Genomic DNA, 22589 nt, shown 5'->3' on the forward strand with positions numbered 1-22589 from the left:
TTATCTATTAATGTTTTTTTACATAGAATGAAGAACATTCCCAGTATCCTTGGAGTTTAAAATTTAGTGCAGTTTAGAAAAGTTAGCGCAGAAAATGATTCATTCAAAAGACTTCGTTTTCAATATAGGAGAGCTTTATCTCTTTTTTATCAACCAGCTTGCAATGCAAACGAATTCTTCGTGTATAGGGGCATTTCGATTCGGACTATTTATTCAAAGAGATGCTCACTATGAATTATACGTAAAAGTTCTGTATATCCAGATCATGAGGCGTTTCAATAATTATTAAACATATATTTGAGAATGTAACTAAACTGGTTAGACTTTCACAGTGCGTGAAAATGTCCCATCTCAGAATTAATTTTGTTTTTATTGTTTATCGATATAGAAGTTACCTATTACGAATATCAATGAATGCTTTAAAATAAACTAAGATTAAAAAATAACAGTATATCTTGTACTTTTATGAGCACTTTGTGGTCGCACCATTACTCGTTAATTAATTAAAAGCATCAATCAAAAAAATGGATTTCTGGTGCTCAAATTCAAACAGCATCAGTGTTACGAGATCGACTCGACTGAAGTTCTCTACGTCATGCTATTAAAAAAATGTCACACGACTATTTTAGATTTGACTATAAAACATAAAAAGTTCATGTATCCGCTGTTAAAAATCTATTGTTATGATATAAAAACAACCTATACTCGCATTACAGTTTATTAATGTATCCAAAGGCCATGTTATAATCTTAATTAACGATCCATTCTTTGAGATACTTCGAAGAAACCTTCTAATGGCATTTGAAGTATATTATAAAACTGCTTATACAAACGTGTAATCAGGAATTTATTTAATTTTAGACTTTCATAGTGATCTAACTGATGTATTATCAAAGAGTTTGATACGATTTCCGATAAAGCGTTTAGACTTGATTATGAAGACATTTACAGCAATCAAATCTAATTAAGGCAATTAAATTTCAAAACGTTGTCTGTGTGACATTGAGAATCGAAATATAGCGCCAAGTATAACTTCCTTCTATCAATTCCAATACGTTTTTGACATATGAGAGTCCTACTAATGCTTAGTATTGACTTCGAATCTGAAGTAGGGTAGGGAGGTGTCAAAGACGATAACTTATGAAGATAAGTTCATATATTTTTTTATACATGGGTGTTTTCTTCGACATCATGAATCTTTACTTAAGACTACAACTTAAGACTAATTTAAGTCTAACCTAATTTACTAATAAGGATTTTTGACATAAGTGTCCAATAACACTACTTACAGTCTCTATTAAAGGGAAGACAATCTGTTCTTGTGTTCTATTTTATCACTCGCTGTTTAGCACTTAATACTAACTAGTTCATACATAAATGATTATTAAACTGTTGTATCTGTTAGTGCCCGATGTACACCAATGAACTGATTGTGTAATAGTGATATTTCAGTGTCTGTATCATAAATATTTTTTTACGCAACTAGCTGTTCAACTAAATCAATAAATTGTTACCGGAGTGGAACTGAGGATTTTTCAGAAAACATGTTCCGTAACGCGTGACTAAACTGTGTAATAGCTACTAAATAAAATATAAAATAATCAGTCTCTCACTGACAATTGCACAATTGTTAAAAGCGCTGGAGTGAGTTTATATTATAAATTCGCTTTTTTATTCGTTATTAAAAATACATTAATAAATCTTTGCTACATTAAATATAATATTGTATACACTAAAGTAGCACTTACACGATGTTAAACATTCAACATTCTGAGATGTCTATTGAATTTTTTATAGCTCATTTTCAAGAGAAAAACGGAACATTACTATTACTATCGCCCCTGGGGTACGGTTCGGAAAAATTCTAATACTCAAATATTTTATTTAACCGTTAAACTGAATGCAATTTTCGCTTCCGTAAATGTAAGAGAAACCTTTATTAAAACAGTATTTTTTTAGTTTAGCAACAGATGATGTGAGTTTTTAATTTAAAATGGTTAATAATGAAAACCAATTGTTTTTAATTGTTTATACTTACAAAATGTGTGACATCTTCGATGTGCGAATGTAATGTGTCGATGTTCTCGTCAGAATATAGATGGTTTTTCAGTCTTAAAGGTTGTGAAACCTTCAAGCGTAAGTTCGGTTTCACTTTCTTCTCATTCACACTATTCACATCACTAAACGGACACCCATGCCCATTCACACTTACTCTATCAACATTGTCATGATCTTCCATTTTAAAAATATTTTTGTATGTTATGATCACTCGATTCTGCAACGAACTAACTGTGTGATCAGTTGCAACATATTATATATGTAAACGGCTGTAAGACTCGAAGCAGACTGACTATAGTCGCGACAACCGGTCTAAGGCCGCTCTAAACATCACAAAATAATCAGCAAAAAAATATCAACAAGTCTCGTCACGTCACGAAATTTCAATGTCATATCTACGGATCTTATCTTTCTCTTTGATTTCTGATATCTCATATAAAGGAATTATAAAATGCATTAGCAACTAGTTATGAAAATATTGTTTTTGTGAATTGTTACTGTAGATACCAGGCATAGCGTATAACAAAGAATGAAGAATGTTAGAATGTTCTGGTTTTGCTAGAACGAAAAACACGGGCTATTCGCAGAATAATAATTTGCCTTATCTATAAAGCAGATCATAATGATATTTAGATTTGTTAATAGTCGAATAAGCGCGGACACGTACAAAACCCATATTTTTAGTTTTGTATTTTAGACACTTTCGTACACTTAATTCGATGATGTTGGGTCTCACAATTCTGCATATTCCATTTTATAGACATCATCAGCCCTCTGTATCGCTTGTTGTTGATACAAGGCGTTTTTCAGCACCGTACAATCAAATATTTATTACCTCCATAGAAATAACAATGGGCTCTTAGTAACACTAGTGGTCAAGTGAATGATATTATAAGGTTGAGAATGTCTTATCACTTTCTAGTGTAACACTGCGCTAAATAAAGGTGTATTTATGTAAGGGAGATTAGTGCATTGAATCGGTGAGACCTACTTACGATATCAAGAAATCTATTTATAGTGATGGCGTCGGTAGATTATCTTCTATTGTATGCAATAACGTGAAATCAATTGTCTGTTATTACATAGTTTATCATTAAACTACCAATAAATGTGGCGCATTTTGTTTCAAACGTAGATTTTCTTTTCAAACCTCAAATTAAATAGATAAGACTCTATTGTATTAATACATTTATAAAATTGTGTGGATTATATATTTTTGATGCAGAAATTGCCTATACGCTAATGTTATAGCGGGTAACTTTAGAAACTTTACTTGAACTTCTACCATTTTGTCTGGTCAACCTTTTGATTTAAGAGGTGGTGTGTTGACTTGGACCTATGGAATTCTTTTCAGTTTTTGTACAAAGTATTATTTATTTTTAACAAAATTTTAAAACATTTTTAGTATGTGACATCAGCTGGACATAGGCTTCTTTACAAAATGTCCAGTACCACTGGTTCCCCGTGCTCTGAATTCTCTATTTGTAATAATGCTTGGAAGTATAAAAAATTTAAATTATTTACTTAGGTATAGAATGTATTGCATGCCTATTTATTTCTAAATGCCATAAAGAAAAATATATTATTTAAAGTTAACTTGTGTGCTTTGTATTTAATATATTTATATTACTTGACTATTATTATTTTTTATTATACCTACGAGCTATGGTCTTCGACAGCTGTTACACCTATATTTCGATTACCTAGGAATTTCAACCAAAACAATGTTCAAGAAAACTGATGAGATAAGTTATCGTTGAAAAGTAATTGAATAAATATAGCAATACAATTACGTAATCATAAACTTTTTAAATGTATTTTATCTAATAAATTAATAGGCGTAGGTTAACGCAATCGCACTACCTAATGGTAGGTTAAGGATCACCAGATCTCTCATTACCATCAAGCTTAAACAATTCATCGTGTGCTATAACCGTCAATAGCACGTTTCGCTTAATTGTTATTGGTTGAAATATAATCGCGTGTATGGATAGTTATGGTATGGTAGTTAAAAATAATACAAAAACTTTAGGTCATACTCAGTAATCAGTGAAATAACAATGAAATGTGTCACCGCCACTACAATGGGTTATGGGACGAACCTGTAAAGAAAATAGCGACCTTTGATATTGTTCTAACTTCAGTCATAATCCAAATCACAAATCAGGTACTTTCCGGATTTCCTAAGCTCACTCACCTTTTCTAAGTATTTGATTGACAGTTGTCTACGTGCTCTATGACGTATGACAGTAAGATATACGGATCCGGTTGGAATACCACGTCAGATTTTAATACAAGATATGGGGTATTCCAGCCCCAAATAAAATTTCACGAGCTTATCTGATTGTATTGTTACTTATGCCAATGTAGTTTTAAATGTTTATTTCTTTCAGTGAATTGGTATTTATTTACCCAGACAAACACGGTTGCATTTAAACTTTTCCATTACAAATAGTAGTAGTAGTAAGGAAAAAGAGAAAGACAGACAGATATAAAAGAAATAGGAGACGTAACTTGGACCTAAACAGCAAACATTAGAAAATAATAGAAGTAGCTGGAAGACGCCTATGTGTCACAGGATACGCTGATCACCAAAATCGGCACATGTGATGTATTAGATTAAGTTAGGTTATGTATCTAAAATAATATTTATATATATTACGTGCATATTAAATGTTTAATATATATTTTTTCGATACGATTGTATCGAATTGTATTGTTTTATACGATTGTACATGAATTACAATCTTGCCTATTATTACTTATGGCTTATATGTAATATTATGTTGACTTCATTTTCTAAGGTAATGTTCATTAACAGTGTTAGTGTTCTATAATGTTATGACACTATGTACGTGTGTCCCAGATACCGCTCTTGCACTTAGATTCACTACACTAGGTTTATTAACTCAAAATGTTTAGTTCTCTTTAGACGTCTTATTTCTGACGTGCAAGAAATTTGTTTGCCTCAGCATTCACATGGCTATGTAGCCGTTTTAGTGAGCTAAGGTAAACCGTTTCGCCGTATTTAGGACTGTATCCATTTTTAATATACCATGGTGCATTGACAATGTCTAGAATCTTGTTCTGAAACCGTTGTATTATTACTAAATTGCTCTTCGCTGTACAGGACCCTAAGTTGAATGCCGAATGTCTACACAGGCATTATCACTTGTTTATAAAGCAGAAATTTGTTATGTAATAACAGGGGCGATTGCCTTCCTATTAGCTAGTACATTTGTTTGTATTTTATATCTACTTAATCTCTTTTCTTGTTCACGTGTTGTTTCAATCGCAATTTAGCATCTAGGGTCATTATCAAGTATTTAGCTTATTAATTATTATTACTGATAATAATTACAAATTGTTTCTCTTAATTTATTACAGATTTTCGATTAAAAATTCTACGGCTTCATAAGTTGCGACCTTATTTAAATAATACGGTTTGCAAATTGCATTAAAACCACATTCTTGTTTTATTTTGTCCATTATCGTTAAGTAAATGTTCCATATTGAATAATTTTACATAATACGATAACTTTGTTTGTTTCAACGACGCCGATTGATTTATTTATGGATTAACTTACATAAATTATTATAAAAATAGGTTAGAATACCGAAGTTTCTCCGAACCAATTAGGCTCAATCAAGAAAAGAGCATACCAATTCTTAAAAGGTCGGCAACGCCCTTGCGAGCCTTCTGGCAATGTGAGTGTCGCGGTATAACTTAAAATCAGGTGAGCCTGCTGCCCGTTTGCCTACTATTACATCAAAAAAGGTATGTACTGACTTATTGAAGAGTTCATAGATCTAAGTGACACTTATGTTATTGGACATTATCGGAAACGTCAAGTTTGCGATAATTATAATTGCGATTGTTGACATTTTGTTTACTCTTTTATTTTTTCTTCCTAGGGTTCTGGTGGATGTCTCTCTTTTTTTCCCAGTGGGCCATTCGAAGTAAGATTATCTTTGACCCATCAGTCAGCAAACGCGGGCAATATGACCGGCCCATTATATTACACAATTAACCACGGAATATAATATAAATAAAACTTCGCAGAGGAATAATGTAAACAAATAAAAATAGCCTGTATTCGAGTACTACAAGGATTATATTAAGTTTATGTTATTATATTTAATATTAGTACACGACCTTCGACGGAGTGAAGGCCTACACCATATTCTTCCATTTGTCTCTCATCTTCCATACTATTTTTCAATCTACCCCGAATTAAGTTCGGTGACGGTTGTTGTATGGATATGTTCAAATAAAACACTTTGTTTGAAGCTGGGTAAAAATTGGCTTAAATTGTTTAACACATGAGCCTATAACTAAGATAACATTAGTGGAGTTGCGACGCTAACAAAAAACTAACTAGACTTATTGACGAGTTCGTAGATTTAAGTGACAGTTATTGGACATTATCGGAAACGGGATTATTAAATTATAATTAGAGTGAAGTAAAAACTAACTACTCATATTCCCTTCAAGTTTGCGATGATTGTTGACATTTTGTTTACTCTTTTAATTATTACCTAATAATATATATATGTAACTTAAAAAATATTAGGTAACATGACTCTCGCTATCTCTTTTATTTTTTCTTCCTTGGGTTCTGGTGGACGTTTCTCTCTTTTTTCCCAGTGGGCCATTCGAACGAAGAAAAATTCTCTGTGATCCATCTGTCATCACAAACGCGGGCAATATGACTGGCCCATTTCCACTTTTTCAGTGTCCGTTTTTCAATACTGTTTTTAGTTTGTTGAAATATTTAATCTTCATTAATTAGTACTTATTACATCCACACTTATGATATAAAAATAAACTGAATATTCACATCTTTATTAGTCTTAATTGAAAATAGAATCGCCGGCACGTGGTCATTGTAATTTGTTTGATACCGCTAACCAATAACAATAAATTGAGTCGGTTTATATGACAGTCAAAATCCCTAGACAGTGTTTTATCAGATAAACTTACAAAAGCTAAAATTTTCAAAGAGTTAACCAAAACTGCTTTTTTTGTCGTAGATTGAAATGAAAGGTTTTTTAAAATGTAATTCTAGGTAAACAGGCAGGAGGCTCACTTGATGTTAAACGCCGCCCATGGACACTTCCGACAAAGCTCGAGAGTGCGTTGCCAGCCTTTCAAGAATTGGTACGCTCTTTTGTTAAAGGAACCTATGTCGAATTGGTCCGAAAATACCTCAGTGGGCAGCTAGTTCCACATAGCTGTGGTGCACGGCAAAACTGCCTTAAGAAAAGCTCAGTTGTGGAAAGAAATATTGTACATTGTTAGCAACTACTATTTTTATTTTACAAAGTTTATATTCAAATAATTTCATAACACAATGTACATAACTAACCTGCTATAAATTTTCTCACTAAGTGAATGTAATTCTTTGAGAAATAAGGTATCTTTCGAACCTAAGTAAAGATGATAAAGTATTTATTGCAAAACTTCTAGAACGAACATAAACGAGAAGGAAGGACGCCAGTGCTATATATATCAAGTTGACTGATTAAAAAGTAATTGATTACTGTATAGCTTATATCAGTTAAGTATTTAGAAATTAAATTTCATATCTGACACTTTTAATTATAAAATAATAATAATCATTGACCCAAAAACGCTGTTATTGTTAAGATGCGAAAATGGATTTTTAGAAGTTTCGTTAATTTATATTAACAAACGAATATGTCTGTCGGGAGACGGAACCATCTAGGTATGGATCCATGCGCCGGGTTGTCTCTCTCCCTAAAGTATGGCTAGGGGACCTAAGCCTGGCTATGCGTCATACTCGTACAGGTGCTACTTGTGGTGACTGGTCGGACTTTCGGTGTATGCGGTGATGACAGTTACACCGACTATGTATTTGCATGTTGTTCCCACAAAAATGTAAGTGCGTGCTCTTATACCATGCCTCCTGCTGATAGAGCACAAATCTTTGTTTTTAATTTATTATTTATTAACTGTGAATTACTTAAAAAGTCACGTGGAACATGATGTAATGGTTGCAGACATGGTCCTTACAGACAAGGTAAACAAAAAACTTGGCGATTAAAAAGAGTGGCGGAGAGTTTGCTAGTTTTTCTTGTCCATTGTACACCCTTGACTTGAAAACTAGCACTAAATGTAAAATTAGATGCATTTTATATGCATTTCTGTTTTGACGTTCATAAGTGTATCTATATGAATAAATGATTTATACACACTTTGACTAAGGATGGTTAAGGAAACAATTATTAGTACGAAGGAACTTTATTAAGTAATTAACGAAGACTCTTAAGATTATATTTAAATTCATAAGAATATAACCTCTTCGATACTTGAAAAAGTGCGATCAAGTTTTGATATGAATTGATAAAATTTAGTCCCAAACGTGCAATTCAAATATTGAAAGATATATTTGTAAATATTTCATACATTTAAATGTTTTATTAGTTTAACTTGAATATTAATACGTATTGGAGCAAGAAATAGAAAATATTAATTTACTTACAATTCTTAGGACTAGCTTAAAGATTATTAAGGGATTACAATTATATGGAACGATAAATATATTTAAGTCCACAATTTTAACCTACTGATTATATTGTAAAATATTTGGCATAGAATTAAAAATTTATTTAATAAAATTACATTGCAAATAAATGCGCTTATTTTTATTTACAATTATTTTATACAATTAACAAAAATAGTTATTTTATATTTTAGGTGTGATACGATATTTGATATTATATAAATCATTTTAATATTGCACAACATGATACACAAATAAAACAAAAAAAAAATATGATCGTAAACAAATGAATATCAATATAATAATACTGATAGCTAAATATTAAAACTTCAAACGATACGATTATAATCAACATTTCAAATAAACAACTAACAATATCGTATTTAAAAACAACTCTCATTAAATGCTATTTCAATCGGTGAACATAACTATTTACAATACACAACCTCGTTTTAATCAAAATTATTAAGCTTTAAAAAGTACAATTGACTTCAATCATTAAAATTTTTAATAAACGAAAACAATATCCGAATATGCTATAAATTTTCATATCAGTTTTTTATTCTGCAATTAGGCCAATTCACTTGTATCGATTAAAGTATATATTTATTAAAGTGATTGATTATAAAGCATTCAAAAGTTTTATCGCAATGTTACTTTGTAAAAACAAGCGAAAATTTAATTAAAGACAATTTTGCGCTAGCGTAATTTGCGCGAAGGTAGGTAGGTATATATCAATGCATCAAGAGTCGAGACAAAGCATATGTAAAGTTATAATTGAGAATTACAATTTATGTTTTTTGTTCCAACGTCAATGTTCCATTTATCTGAAGTTGGTATAAACTTTCGTTTTTATTAGTATTAATACATATTTTCTCACTGTTTAACAAGTTGTTGGTTTTGCTAGGTTTCATAATTTGAGATCATACGGGAAGACCGGCGTCAGGGTTGAGCAGCGACGCGGTTTCTTCTTGCAGATTCTCGGGACGCGCTGTGTACTTCCGCAGTACGAAGAGTTATTCCAAATATGTCTTCGTGGTAACGATTCTCCTCCTAGATAGGGATAAAATAGTAGATGGAATTTACTTCAAGTAATTCGTTTTTAAATCTGGTAATTTTGAAGTCGTAATTAGTTGGATAGTAAATGACCAACAATGATTATAATCTTTACTGATTTCTCACGGATGATATAATCACACATATTTTAATATTTATATTTCCTCCAGTTATCCCGTAATAATATTGCCATTCTATTCTTACCTTTAAAATATACATGAAGTTTTGTACTTGCTCATCAGTCATGTTACCATGTTTCTTGATAATTCCTTTTAATTTCTGATGGACATCTTCCGCCATTTTACAATCTCCACATACGTAGAAATGGGCTCCGGAGTTTATAAGCAAATCATGGATTTCTGCTCCTTCGTTTTCAGCTAGTTCTTGAACGTACATCTAAAAAAATAAAATGTTCATATTTTCTATGTGACGACAGTTTTATCGTGTTTTTTGCACTGCATATCTGCAACATTAATGTTGCTATACAGTTGAAATTTGTGAAATACATGAATGCACCTAGTCCCAGACGTCCCAGAATTCCCAGACCAATGCATATATTTATTTTTCTTACCTTTGGAATATTCTTCTCTCGTGACAAAGCAAGGAATACTTTAGACAAGACCCCGTCCTTTACCGCTTGTTCCTTCTCTTCTCTGTATAAATCCATAGTCTTGGTCCTACATCCGAAGAACAACCATACAGCACCAGCGTTTGCGCGTGTTCGAGAATTCAACAATGCTCTACGATGATGCCAAAAGCCTCGAAATGGTGCTATTCCAGTACCGGGCCCAATTAGTATAAGAGGAACTGACAGATCTTGGGGCAAATGGAAGTTTTGAGCACTGGAAGAAGATGTATCAAGAGTATTATTTATTTTCTGCATAATGATATTTTAAATATAAACATTATTATTTGTTAAATAAAAGGCATCATCAAAAATCGTTTTCATAGCTCATAATTATGGTGATTTTGATAATATAAAAAATACAGAAAGTGTTCCTAGTCACTTACACTATTAAATGTACAATAATTCTATTTCAATTCCAACGTCTTAACTTTGAGCTAAAATTAACTATGATAATTATTTTGGCATAACTCAATAGTGACGTAAGTTCCCCGAAACTGATTATAACAAATGTTCAGGCAGAACGAAGGAAAATGTATGAAGTATGAAGAAGAGGAAAATGTATGAAGTAAGAAGTACCTTCGTATGAAGAGATAAACCTCGTCGCCTGGTTTACGATCCATGAGATAATTCGAGCAAACACCATAGTGGACAGGTCCTTCACCGTCTACAATATTACATTTATTTTTATTATAAGAAATCAATTATTGCCATGCAGGCCACCAAGATTCTCAAAATTCGTTTGTATTTATCATAATAAGTACTCTTAAGTCTTTCGCCAACCATCAATGTCACGTCATATTCGTTCCCGCCAAAACGCAATGCCACGAGCATAAACCATAAACATCGTGCGTCCACAGATTATGTTCGTAAGAATTGTTAAAGGAGAGCTTCTAATATATAAATATTTAATTAATATATATTATATTTCAAAATTCGATCTATATCTAAATAATGCAAGAATGGTTTTATCGAAAGATGGATGGAAATTAACTTTTTTATTAAGATCTATCGAATTATATTGCAGATCTGAGTCCGTCTATGTATAATTTTAAATAGAAAAAATTCATTTATGAGTTGTCTAGAAAAATAGCGACAATATTAAATTGTGTTATGAATTCTTGTTGATGTAATAAACAATAATACACGGAGCTTTTGCTTTGCAGAGATTCCGTTGCTCGTCCAAATATAAATAGCCAACAATTTCTTTGACTCATTTCCGTAGTGGACTTCAAAGTAAAAATTATAATTATCATTAAAATTCATGTGTGTCATTAGGAATTGATGAGGTTAATGTTATAGTGACTAAGACTAATGTTTCTCTACTAGATGTCGAACGAATGAGATAGCCCGATTCTCGAGACCGCAATCCGTAATTATTTACCTCAATAAATCAGAATTCTACTCAAGGACGATGTTGATTTATTACGAGAGAGTTCTTTACATTGTTCTACATATACACTCTTAACTTATTAAAGAATACGGATATTATATTTGGGAGTTATGACAAGAATTGGTAAAATTTGGTTTTATTTTATAGGGAAATAATTACAATACGAGATAATGAGGCTTACAGCTACAATTATGTTTTACTTATATTTTATCGAGTAACCAGAATCAGTTTAGTTGAAAATTACATATCAAGTATTTAAAGTAGTGTTTTTCAAGTACAGGAATAATTAAAAAAGACAATAATAATTCCAAAGTTTCAGAAGTACATATTTGTCTTACCTTGAGTCCTATATGTTACAACAGCAACTGTAAGATGCAGTCGTTTCGGATGAGCTATTGGAGAAGAGGATATTGAGTAGAATCGTGGTTGAAGAGGCGATAGAAGAGCCGCGAGAAGAGAGGCCCGAGGTTTCACTGAAGGAAACTGGTCCAGAACTTCAGACAACGTTGGAAAGTAATAATGGCGCCAATCTTCGTAGGCCGCTGGGTCCTGAAATATTTATAAGTCTTACATCTGGATTTATAATCTTACATCTGCAAGATGCACAGTTAAAAGATGGACTTTATGAAAACCACCAAGGAGAAGAAGGCACTAGGCACCCTGGAAGAAGGTGGATAGAAAATATAGCAGTGTTAGCAGGAAGCGAATGGAGAAAGACAGGCATGGATAGAGAAATTCGGGAAAACCTGGAGGAGGACGTGAAGGGGTTCCTATCCATGGTACTTAAGGAAGTTTGGAGAACGAGTAACAAGAAAAAAATATATATAACATATTTAAATTGTTTATTAATATTGGTAAAGATTGCAAATAAATGGGCTTCATTATTATGATACATCTGGGTTTTATTCAAAATGCCAGTAATTGCTACGAGTCATCAAGTTTCAGTAAAGATTCAATTGTCAATATTTTCTAGAAAGACAATGCGTCGGGGAGAAACTACATTCCAATGAAGGACGGGGCAAACACGTCTATTTAATCAGTGACAGTGACACCTAACAGGTTTTGTTTAGCGTAAAATTGAACTCAGAACCTCCAAAACATATACACAATGAACCAGTTATTTATACGCACATAACACTTTTTAGATCTTAAATAATTAATATCACATCAATCAATACATATTTTAATACCATAAGTGTAAATACCAAATATATCTTTATCTTCCTTACACTCTGACATTTAGGCTAACGTTCAGAGATATGAAGGTATGAAAATAACTATTATATTTCTCAAATCATTTTTTTTCTTCACAATTTTAACTTAAAGAACTACTTGTTTCTGTATTGAAAGATTAGGATCCTAATCACACTCTCATTTACACCCTATAAGTTAAAAATTAACGGTGATTTTGAAAAAAAAAACATTAAAAGAAATCCTTAAAAATCCGTCGCCTAGGATGTTGTAATCGGCCAATACTTTATATTACGTCAACATTACATGCTTACGACATAATTATATATTTATATATACGATGAAAATTACACAAATACTAAGCCAATATACCAGGTAATAAAATCGTTGAATAAATAGTTACCGTAGCTAATGTATTAAGTTGTTTCCTTTCTGTATCATTATCACATGTTTTAGCTAAATATTGAAGCAGTATCGTCGTGGGTGGTGTTGTTATATCCAAAAATCTCGTAAACAAATCGCGAACGCTTACAGCTGGTAGTCTCTCGTGTGGTTCCCATGATTTAACTGGTCCTAAAGTAAACATTATTTTGTAAATACTTAAGTCATAAAATAAACTAGTTTGAGGCTAGCCGGATGTTATCGTACAAAATTATATAATTAATTCATTAAGACGGGGGAAATACGTGCAATTAATGCTCGATTATTTGAGGGTTTGTTATTCTCCATCAGATAGAGACATTTCTGTATCAATGTCTGATTTACGTTAGATACTTTCTTTCGCCTCATATTATATATTTTTTTATAGAGCAGGGAGTAATCGGGCAGGAGGCTCACTGTTAAGTGATACCCCCACGGACACTCCCAATGACGGTGGGCTTGCGAGTTCGTTGCCGACCTTTTAAAAATTGGTACGCTCATTTCTTAAAGGACCCTATATCGAATACGTAAATACTCCAGTGGGATCCAGGTTCCACATAGTACTGGTGCGCGGCAAATATATTTACATCGTTTTGAATTTTAGAAATTGAATTAAGTATGTGTTCAAGTGTGCTTTTTAAAAGAAACATAAAACATTATACATGACAATAAACGATGTTTAGTTAAAAAGGGAAGTGCACTAGCCCCCCCCACACTAGTATTTAGTTGTTATTCCCTGTGTCGTGAGCAGCTAGTCACTTCCGATTGACATATTAACGGAACTTAAAATGATAATTTCTACATAACACTTACAATTTTATACTTTTACTACTGTTTCACGAGTATAACTTACCACTTGAAGTATGTGTTTCTTTCATAAGTTGCAACTGTACTGGAATGTCGAAATCATCAATATCCGTCAACCTAGCTAATAAATTATCTACTAATTCTATTCGATTGCACGCGATTATTCCAACATGGTCTCCTGGGTCATACTTAATTTCACTCTAAAAAAAACAGATTTGTCAGATCCTGCATACAGAAAGATAAATTATATCTCTTCCAAGACATCACATAATGTCTTATTTCCTCTTCGTGTTTTTATTTTAATATAACTTGTTAGACCGTTTATATTTAAATATAGGTAGTATCGAAAGCTTACCTTGGGTTCCAGATCAATGAAAATTGTTGATCTCTCAGCGGTAGCGTCGCCTAAATCTTTATTAGCTTTTACAGTACATGTGACCAATTGCCTATTTAGTGCGGATTGTAAGCCGTTTTGTAGTGTTGGTGGTTTAACAGCTGGATATGCAAATCTTACGGTTTCTTCACTTAAAGTAACAGTACCGAGAGCTCGTTTAGCCTCTTGTAGAGTTTCATCGTCATCCAAACAGAATGTTTCACATGCAACCTGTGAATTGTCACTTTTGGTAAATAAGATTCATTCTCACTGTAATTCTCCAATTACTTATAAAGGTATGTTGATTGCTTGTCTTCTGATTAAAAAGTACCTGCCGTAATCCTTACGATTAACTTTAACTTGAAGAAATTCGTGGGTTACAGGTTTAAATTAAACATGTAATTTTCATTGTATAGCAACCAGACAATAACTTTTGAATTTATTTTTAATTACATCCTTCCTTACTAGATATTTTCATTGTAAAGAAAAGTTTTAACGTCATCATATACATAAACTGCTGTCTTATTTTAAATAAAAGCAACTTTGTTATTGTCTGATTGGGCAATTCGGTGAATGAGCTGATATACTGATAAGATATCTTTATGATTTATGACGAAACTTGGAAAACACAACATGACAGGAGATAGATTAACAATACAAATATTGTTCTTTCAACAGGTGCTGACTGTTACTTTCATTTTGTTTACTTTAATTACACTCACACCATAACTTAGTATTAAATATATATTTATTTGGCTTAATAATAACAATGAGTAGTGTTGGCTTGAGACAATTTGTAAGGGAAAAACGGTAAGACAACCGGCATGCCATGCTCAAAATTGAATGGTATGGATTCAGGCACAGACGACTACGACGACGATCTATAAACATAAATGATCACGGAACAGTTACCCAAAATCTGTGGCTAATCAACAGTTAAAGAACTCACACTTAACCAATAGACGTTGATTATAATTAAGTTATAATTATAAGTAAAACAATTGTAAACAACAATGAACAATAAATCTAGCATTTACTTACATTGAAAACACTAGACGCCCATTTCCTAAACGCTTGATCTTGTCCGCACATTTCATCCCCCATAGCAACATCATGGATCCTCTCTCCACCTAGATCTCCAAGTAGTTTATCTACATATTTGCCAAAGTTACAGAAGTTTGGATAAGCACTCGATCCAAGAGCAAATACTGCAAATCTAACATTGCTAAGTGGACCAAAACTATCGATTGAGGTGGCATCCGTTGCACTTCCTGCAAAATAACAGTATAATATAAACATTAAATAAACGTTATAACATAGATACCTGAAATTTTAAAAAAGGAATTTTTAGTGCCAGTTTTCTTTTACATATTGACATAAATTTTTCTTTAGTTTTATAATTTATGAATCGATATATTATTTTTCTTCGCGTATAAGTGTGACATTAAATCTTGTATTTTTTCCTTCATGTAAATTCATACCAGTGAAATGCGTTGGTAAGCTTTAGTGATGATAATAAAATATCAACACAATAGCTTTAGTGAATGTATATTTTTTAGCAGAAGGCTCACCTGATGATAGGTGATACCCTCCGCCCAATGACAGAGGGCTCGGCCGGCCTTTTATGAATTGGTACGCTCTTTTCTTAAAGGACCCTACGTTGAATTAGTGTGATATGGCCATATTGGTAATATCTATTAAAATTTGATATTAAATCATTTATTTAAAAAAAGTACCTTTAAGAGATTCCAATCTACTCAATTGTTTAGGATTAGTTACTGCGTATCTCTGCATTTCGATTTGACTATTCGCTTTGATAAAGGACTTGGGTGTCAGCATTTGTGATGTCCTATAAGAATATAAATAACAATATTAATTTTATATACAGACAAATCTTTCAAGACTTCTTTACTTACACTGTTAATTTGTTACTATTTTTCTACTATTAAGTAATGTGTGCATGTTGTGGTTGCAACTGGCCCTGAGTCAGCATTATGCCAAAAACCTCAACACTAATTGTTTGCGCCACAGACACAATTAAAGAAAAATAATGTATTAATAAATTATTATAAATTCAATAGTCTTTACTGTTTTCTATTTTTACTCATTTTTTTCCGAAAACACACTAAGATCAAGGCAGGAGGAAACGAAAAACCCTGTGTAATGATTGAATAAAGTACTTAAATTTTTTATCTTACCCAGTGCTTTCATCTCCAACCTGATCAGCATACAGAATCTCACAAAGATTTTCCGCAAAGGCCTAAAACAAAATATATTTTTGTTTTACAAAAAAAAAAACAAATACACGTTCGTTAATCAGACGTGTACATCCTTTCTCATTATTTTCTTAATAACTATATATCAGCTAGTAAGTAGCGTTTCCTACGTTAATCGCCTTACACTTCCCAATCGGATCATTTGTGGTGAATTCAATGTAATTTATTGGTTACATAGTAATATTTGCTGTTTTATTTCTATTAAAACTATTACAATGTAATATTATGAAGTAAATGTATTTCAAAAGGACTATACCATATAACCTATACTTGGATATTATACGTGCTTCCGAATTTAATTTAACGAAGCGTTAGTCAGGTTTTCCGTACAAAATTTACATCTATTTTAACTATGTTTTGTTAATTCCAATTAGCAAACTGTATAAAATATCAACTATAAGAAATAGTTTTGTTTGACAATAAGATTGTTTTTAATAAAAATATTTAAAACGACGTTTTTTTAAGTAATATAATATGGCAATAATAATACGATATTTCGATTAAAGAAAACAGAATGCATCGTTTTCATTTGTTCATTTTTTATTCAAAATAGCCAGTATCATTTTGCAGTTAGAGATAAAAACTTTTTTGTCACGTAAATAAACGGAGCACGTTAATAATAAACTTTCATATGTCCCGTTCAGCACGTTAGAAGTGAATCACAAAGTATGTTTCAAAAAAGCTTTGACATATCCGAGAAGGTGTAGCATAAATGTATTTAATACTTTATATAACCCTCCACCATATATTAATCTATCGATTGGTAGAATTTAAACAGTTTATCTTACAGTTAAAGCTCCCCAACATAAATTTTGGTAAGGTACGTATGCTGTAAATCACTTGTTCTAATGTATAATTAACCTCTTTTGTAATCTGAACTAAACTCGTTCCAAACCAAGATTCTTTTTAAAACATTTGTTATATGAAACAGTGTTTTGTTTTTTATGTTACTTATTATTAGTAACTGCTATTTAATCAATGAATAATACGTCTTTTTAATAACTGTTTATAATTATTAACTTATTATCTATAATATAGTCTACTATTTAGGTGAGTATTACATATTTTTTGCCAACCGAAAGTCTATACTTTGCTAAAGGTAAATTTGATATAAAATAATACAATTTTAATATGTTAAATTCTTTTACCACTTACCACTCCATTTTCAGGGGGATCTCCATTACCAAAGGTTGACGTAACGACTAACAATAGAGCTTCGTGCTCGATACAGGTGATGTCATAATCCATCATGCAGTGAACCTGCAAGAAAAATACATTAGCAATCTTTAAAAATCATTAATATATTAATAATAATTATAACATCCCGGACATAATTTCTCTGTTTAATGACTATATCCGACACGAATTTTTGGGCAAGTACCTGAATATTTAACAATCTTGGTTACCGGGAATAGTCGACTCTGTTCCTATCATGTGATTGAATTACTAATTCGTTGAGGCGGATTCATTTTATATGAGCCATACTTGAGCTTTTAATTCAATTAATTGGTATCCTATCAAGTCAAATAAAACATTCCAGATTATTATCCAAATGTTAATAATAATAATAACTTATTTGCAAGAATTTGGTACAAAAATAATATGGTTGTGCAGTCTAAACTTTGCATTTATTTATTCTCTTCCACAAATAAGGGCGTGCGAATTTGTCATAAATGGTAGAATTTTACATAGAAGGCACATAGTATTGTCTTTTTAACATAGCTTTTACACATTAAGAAAACATTTTTAAACGAATTAAAGCTATGTATTATTATTATAAACGGTGACACCGTGACCACGCGAAATGTCGAAATTTTTTAAAATTTAATATTATGTAAATAATTATAAGTTTATAATAATAATACATAGCTTCAATTCGTTTAAAAAGAGTTTTCTTAGAAGTCACATGTTATATTATCAAGCATATCATAGTCAATTCTTATATTATTTTATCACTACATCATATTATTATTAAGTTATCAAATTTATATTAATAATAATGTTTCACTCGATTTTTTCCAAAAGTTAATTAAGTTTTTACTAAATTATGATAAACCCATATTGACTCATACAAAAGTTGGTTTTCCTATACGTTTCCAGATACATTTTTGGCATGGCTAATTTCTCCCCATATCTACTTCGACAGTTGTCCATTCCCGTTTACTTAAAAATATTCATGTTTATGTGAACGAATAAGTTCAAGTTAAAACACGTTACCTGTGCATTAAACGCGTGACCAAATATTACACCCAACTCTTTGGCATACTGCTCCGATTTGCCAGTCTCAGTGGCATACAAGACCGTGGCCTTAATCCTCTTAGAGAGGGCCCGGCCAAACAGTTTGGAGGTGAACTTGACAGCGCGCGCGATCTGCTTGAAGTGGAACTTTCTATTGATGGGCCGTTTGCCAGTAATCGGCTTTGATTTCTGCCATTGATGTGTCTTCCACGCCGGCTCCTGGAATTTTTCGACGTCTATATTGTGTTTTGACAATATTAATAAGAATTATCGTGCTATTGTTAAACAAATTTATAAGACGTTTATTCCTATATAGTATAAAATAGGTTTTTTTTCTACACATCTACTATTTTAGATAATTAATTATTCGAGTTATATTTATGCTTTTATACACTAGTGTGATAATATAACAAAAAATACCTGATACTCGTAGGAAGGTCTCAAATAGTAGAGCGCCATTTCTTGGTGAAATACTGGCGTGATCGAAGACGACATTGGTGGTACGATCCATATCCAGTCAGCTGGACATCCAGATCTGTAGTAAATGTATCTTAGAAGCAAGCTAATATATCAAATAGCCAATATTCATGGATATTTATTATACTATATAAAGCTGGGTTTACCACGTTGCATTCAATACATTGCGTTTTGTTTCAAGAGAGAAAGAATTAGGGGTGTGTTTGAGACGTTTTCGTACGGAGACTAGAAAATTGATTATTCCCTCTTCTCAAAGGGAATCTGTCAGTCCAGGGTCTAAAGATTTAAAAAAATTAACGGCCTGCCAAACAAACAAAAAGGTAGGCTCTTAACTATATAAGCACTGTAATCAAATTACGGTGCGGCAAATCTCGCTTCTGAAAAGGACTACTGGAGAAGTTTACATGAATCGAGGATTTGAGTAAGGCGACTGAAACAACAAAAACGAAAGAATATACTCTAATTTAATGCGGGTTGCATAAAGACAACTAAATTTAGCCTCAACGACAATTAGGTCATATTTCTCGTAAAACAGCGCTTTATTTTAATGATATTATGCCTAAATACAGTTCACACGAAACGTTTACATGTCTTACGTGTTGATAGTTTAATTACTTTGCGTCTGTTTATCCACACTTGTTATGACTCGAAAACCTTGGTTATGTAGTTAACTGTTATGTAAATTTGTACAGTAAGTAAGGATTCTTTTGACATTTTAGTGCAACGAGTGTTTAGAATATTTTTATGCAAAACATAACGTTTCCTTGTACTTCAAATGGGATTTAGAATCGTACTATTTTGACGCCTGCCTATAAACTACTATGCCAAAATCGCATTGGTTTCATCAACATTTTAATGTCTATAGTATATTGTATGTTCTGAACTTCCGTATTAACTTTTGAACTGAGAAACTTTATAAGCCTAAACCTTTTTCTTTTTCTATAGGATTCCATTCTAAAACTGTCGCAACTTTTATAACTTTCTGTAGCATATTGTTTTGTCTCGACTCACAGAAAAGTTTCAATGATTTGTAGAAAAATTTGCTTGCATAGAATTATAATTATGAATCGCTCAATATTTAAATTTTGTGTTTAATAAAGGCGATGCAGGTCTAAGAGGGATAGTCAAAGTTTTGTAAGTTATAAATATCTGAAATACCAAAGATCTAGTTAGAAGCTAAAATATACCTTCAAGTAGCGTCTCGTTCTATCAGTCATTAAGATTTTAGGAAAGAAGGTTAATACGTGAAACCATTTTTTTTTATGATTTATAAATTTGACAGCGCTCAAGACGAGATTGTGACTTGAGATACGAATTTAAATATATCTAGACTACGAAAAGGTATCACAGATGTCACAGAGCATAGTATTAAATGAGTACGGTTAATCCTTATTTAAAATATCACTTAAACATATAAATAAATAAGTTGTAATAAATGTATGCATCATGGCATTGTTCTGTGGTATGTATATATTCTCTATAGTGTTCAAACTTTAAAAAAATATTTTAAAATTTCCATACTCAAAGATTGTACTTACCGAAGGCGATTTTCATTGTCTAAATGTTTAATGAAGCTCTCGGACGCAGTGTGGTGATCTACAATGGTCGCGTTGTGTTGTTGGAAGCTGTGTAGGACAGCCACATTCACTTCTACTAGCGCTTTGTCCTTCCATAGATTCACTGGAGTCCGCGTGTCTAAACCCATTTTTTCAGCCACTTTCTGTTAAAAAGCGTTACATTAAACAATTGCTGTATATTTGAAGTCCCGCAATGTCGAACATTAGCTTTTCGCGTCATAAATAATTAAGGTATATACATAGAAAAAATCTGCATAAAATCTCTTTTTACTGAGAGTCAGACAGCGCTATTGGGGAAATCAATATCGGTTTGGACCGCCGTTTTACACAGAAACCAGTGATTGGAGCATGATGAAAACTGTTCATAAAAACAATAAAACGCAAGGATCGTATCGTGTATCTATGATTCAACTATACTAACATGATTTAACTATATATCTATTTAAAAACAAACAAAACATGCTTAATAATTAGTTTCGCGTAGTTAATTACTATGCGATATATTACGTTTTTGCTAAGGAGAAAGTTACAGGTGCATCCTGTTATTACTATTTATATAACATTCAACATATAAAAGTATTCCACTTATAAAAGATAAAATTTTTTAGAACAAACCTCTAACATATTCAGTCTATTAGAGTCACAGAAGTTTCGGCATCCAATTTCAGTGCTCATGTACCATCCATTGAAGGCGTTTGCGGTGAACTCTATGCCGCCACAATCGAATCTCATGCTCGACACGGCTGGCAGGGCATACCAGCGAAGTTGGAGATCTTCAAACCATTCATACCTGTGTTCAGATTTCATAAAAGTAGTAAGAACAGAATTTGACATTGGTATACATTCTTCGAGTATGGTAATACCATTGGTAGATCCGAAATTAAAGTGACAATGAAAAGCTTGCAAAAAGTTTAGGCCTTTATTTAAAAAGAATAGGCCGTAATAGTAATAATAGTAAAGGCATTAAAATTTCTGAAATGTCCACTAAGGATTTTTCGAATTCCAATTGGCATATGCACTCTGTAAAACTGTAGCCTGACACGGAAGACGAGATATCTTAGACTTGTATTATTGAAAGGGAAATATCCAAAATAATTGTGCATGGGTAAGCATTTAGTACGGGTAGAGAAAGCTTTATAAAAAAATATAGCCGTAAATGTGACCGAAACCGCAAGATATCATGAAAATAAAGGTACGATCTTATATTGTTCGTTACGTATTTAAATAAAAATCTAAGCTCTATATAAATATATGTCGGAGCAATGGCATTACTATCAGCTGTCATTGTTATTATATGTATAACAATGACAGCTGACAGTAAACAAATTATCATTAATGTCTAATAATTTTAAAACCGTTACGTAGGTTTATTTGATTTGACAATAATAATGGATCTACAATTTACATTCATATATATTAAAATGTTACACGTATATTAATAAAGCTATGAATCATATATTACGGAAAAGGTTGGCGTATTAACCGCGTTACTATAATTTTGAAACTATAAAATTATTCTAAAATACGACGAGCGTTATTCTATGAATTGTAATTAACAAGCAATCAACGCA

The 22589-nt window shown here is 32.0% G+C and overlaps 2 protein-coding genes across 4 annotated transcripts in view; both read right to left on the minus strand.

Annotated features, from left to right (window-relative positions):
• The window catches only part of LOC123708272 (nitric oxide synthase-like), a 39016-nt gene extending 36688 nt beyond the window's left edge, over positions 1–2328 (minus strand). For both annotated transcript variants that reach the window (XM_045658917.1, XM_045658919.1), the window contains exon 1: positions 2039–2328. In XM_045658917.1, coding sequence (XP_045514873.1) covers positions 2039–2239 — 201 coding nt within the window. In that variant the 5' untranslated portion in view covers positions 2240–2328. The remainder of the gene's footprint in view (positions 1–2038) is intronic.
• Positions 2329–8995: 6667 nt separating this feature from the next.
• Positions 8996–22589, minus strand: part of LOC123708858 (nitric oxide synthase-like protein) — a 29248-nt gene continuing 15654 nt past the window's right edge. Inside the window, exons 7-22 of one of the 2 annotated variants that reach the window (XM_045659796.1) lie at positions 21634–21808; positions 20980–21161; positions 19385–19499; positions 18944–19183; positions 17882–17986; positions 16649–16710; positions 16187–16299; positions 15492–15721; positions 14433–14681; positions 14124–14277; positions 13254–13423; positions 11998–12208; positions 10846–10933; positions 10213–10483; positions 9846–10037; positions 8996–9638 (exon numbers count right to left, since the gene is read on the minus strand). In XM_045659796.1, coding sequence (XP_045515752.1) covers positions 9528–9638; positions 9846–10037; positions 10213–10483; positions 10846–10933; positions 11998–12208; positions 13254–13423; positions 14124–14277; positions 14433–14681; positions 15492–15721; positions 16187–16299; positions 16649–16710; positions 17882–17986; positions 18944–19183; positions 19385–19499; positions 20980–21161; positions 21634–21808 — 2668 coding nt within the window. In that variant the 3' untranslated portion in view covers positions 8996–9527. The remainder of the gene's footprint in view (positions 9639–9845; positions 10038–10212; positions 10484–10845; positions 10934–11997; positions 12209–13253; positions 13424–14123; positions 14278–14432; positions 14682–15491; positions 15722–16186; positions 16300–16648; positions 16711–17881; positions 17987–18943; positions 19184–19384; positions 19500–20979; positions 21162–21633; positions 21809–22589) is intronic. The other variant, XM_045659795.1, reaches the window with a different exon arrangement.

Source organism: Pieris brassicae, chromosome 4 (genome assembly GCF_905147105.1).
Source record: "Pieris brassicae chromosome 4, ilPieBrab1.1, whole genome shotgun sequence".
In the NCBI taxonomy this organism is placed as follows: Eukaryota; Metazoa; Arthropoda; class Insecta; order Lepidoptera; family Pieridae; genus Pieris; species Pieris brassicae.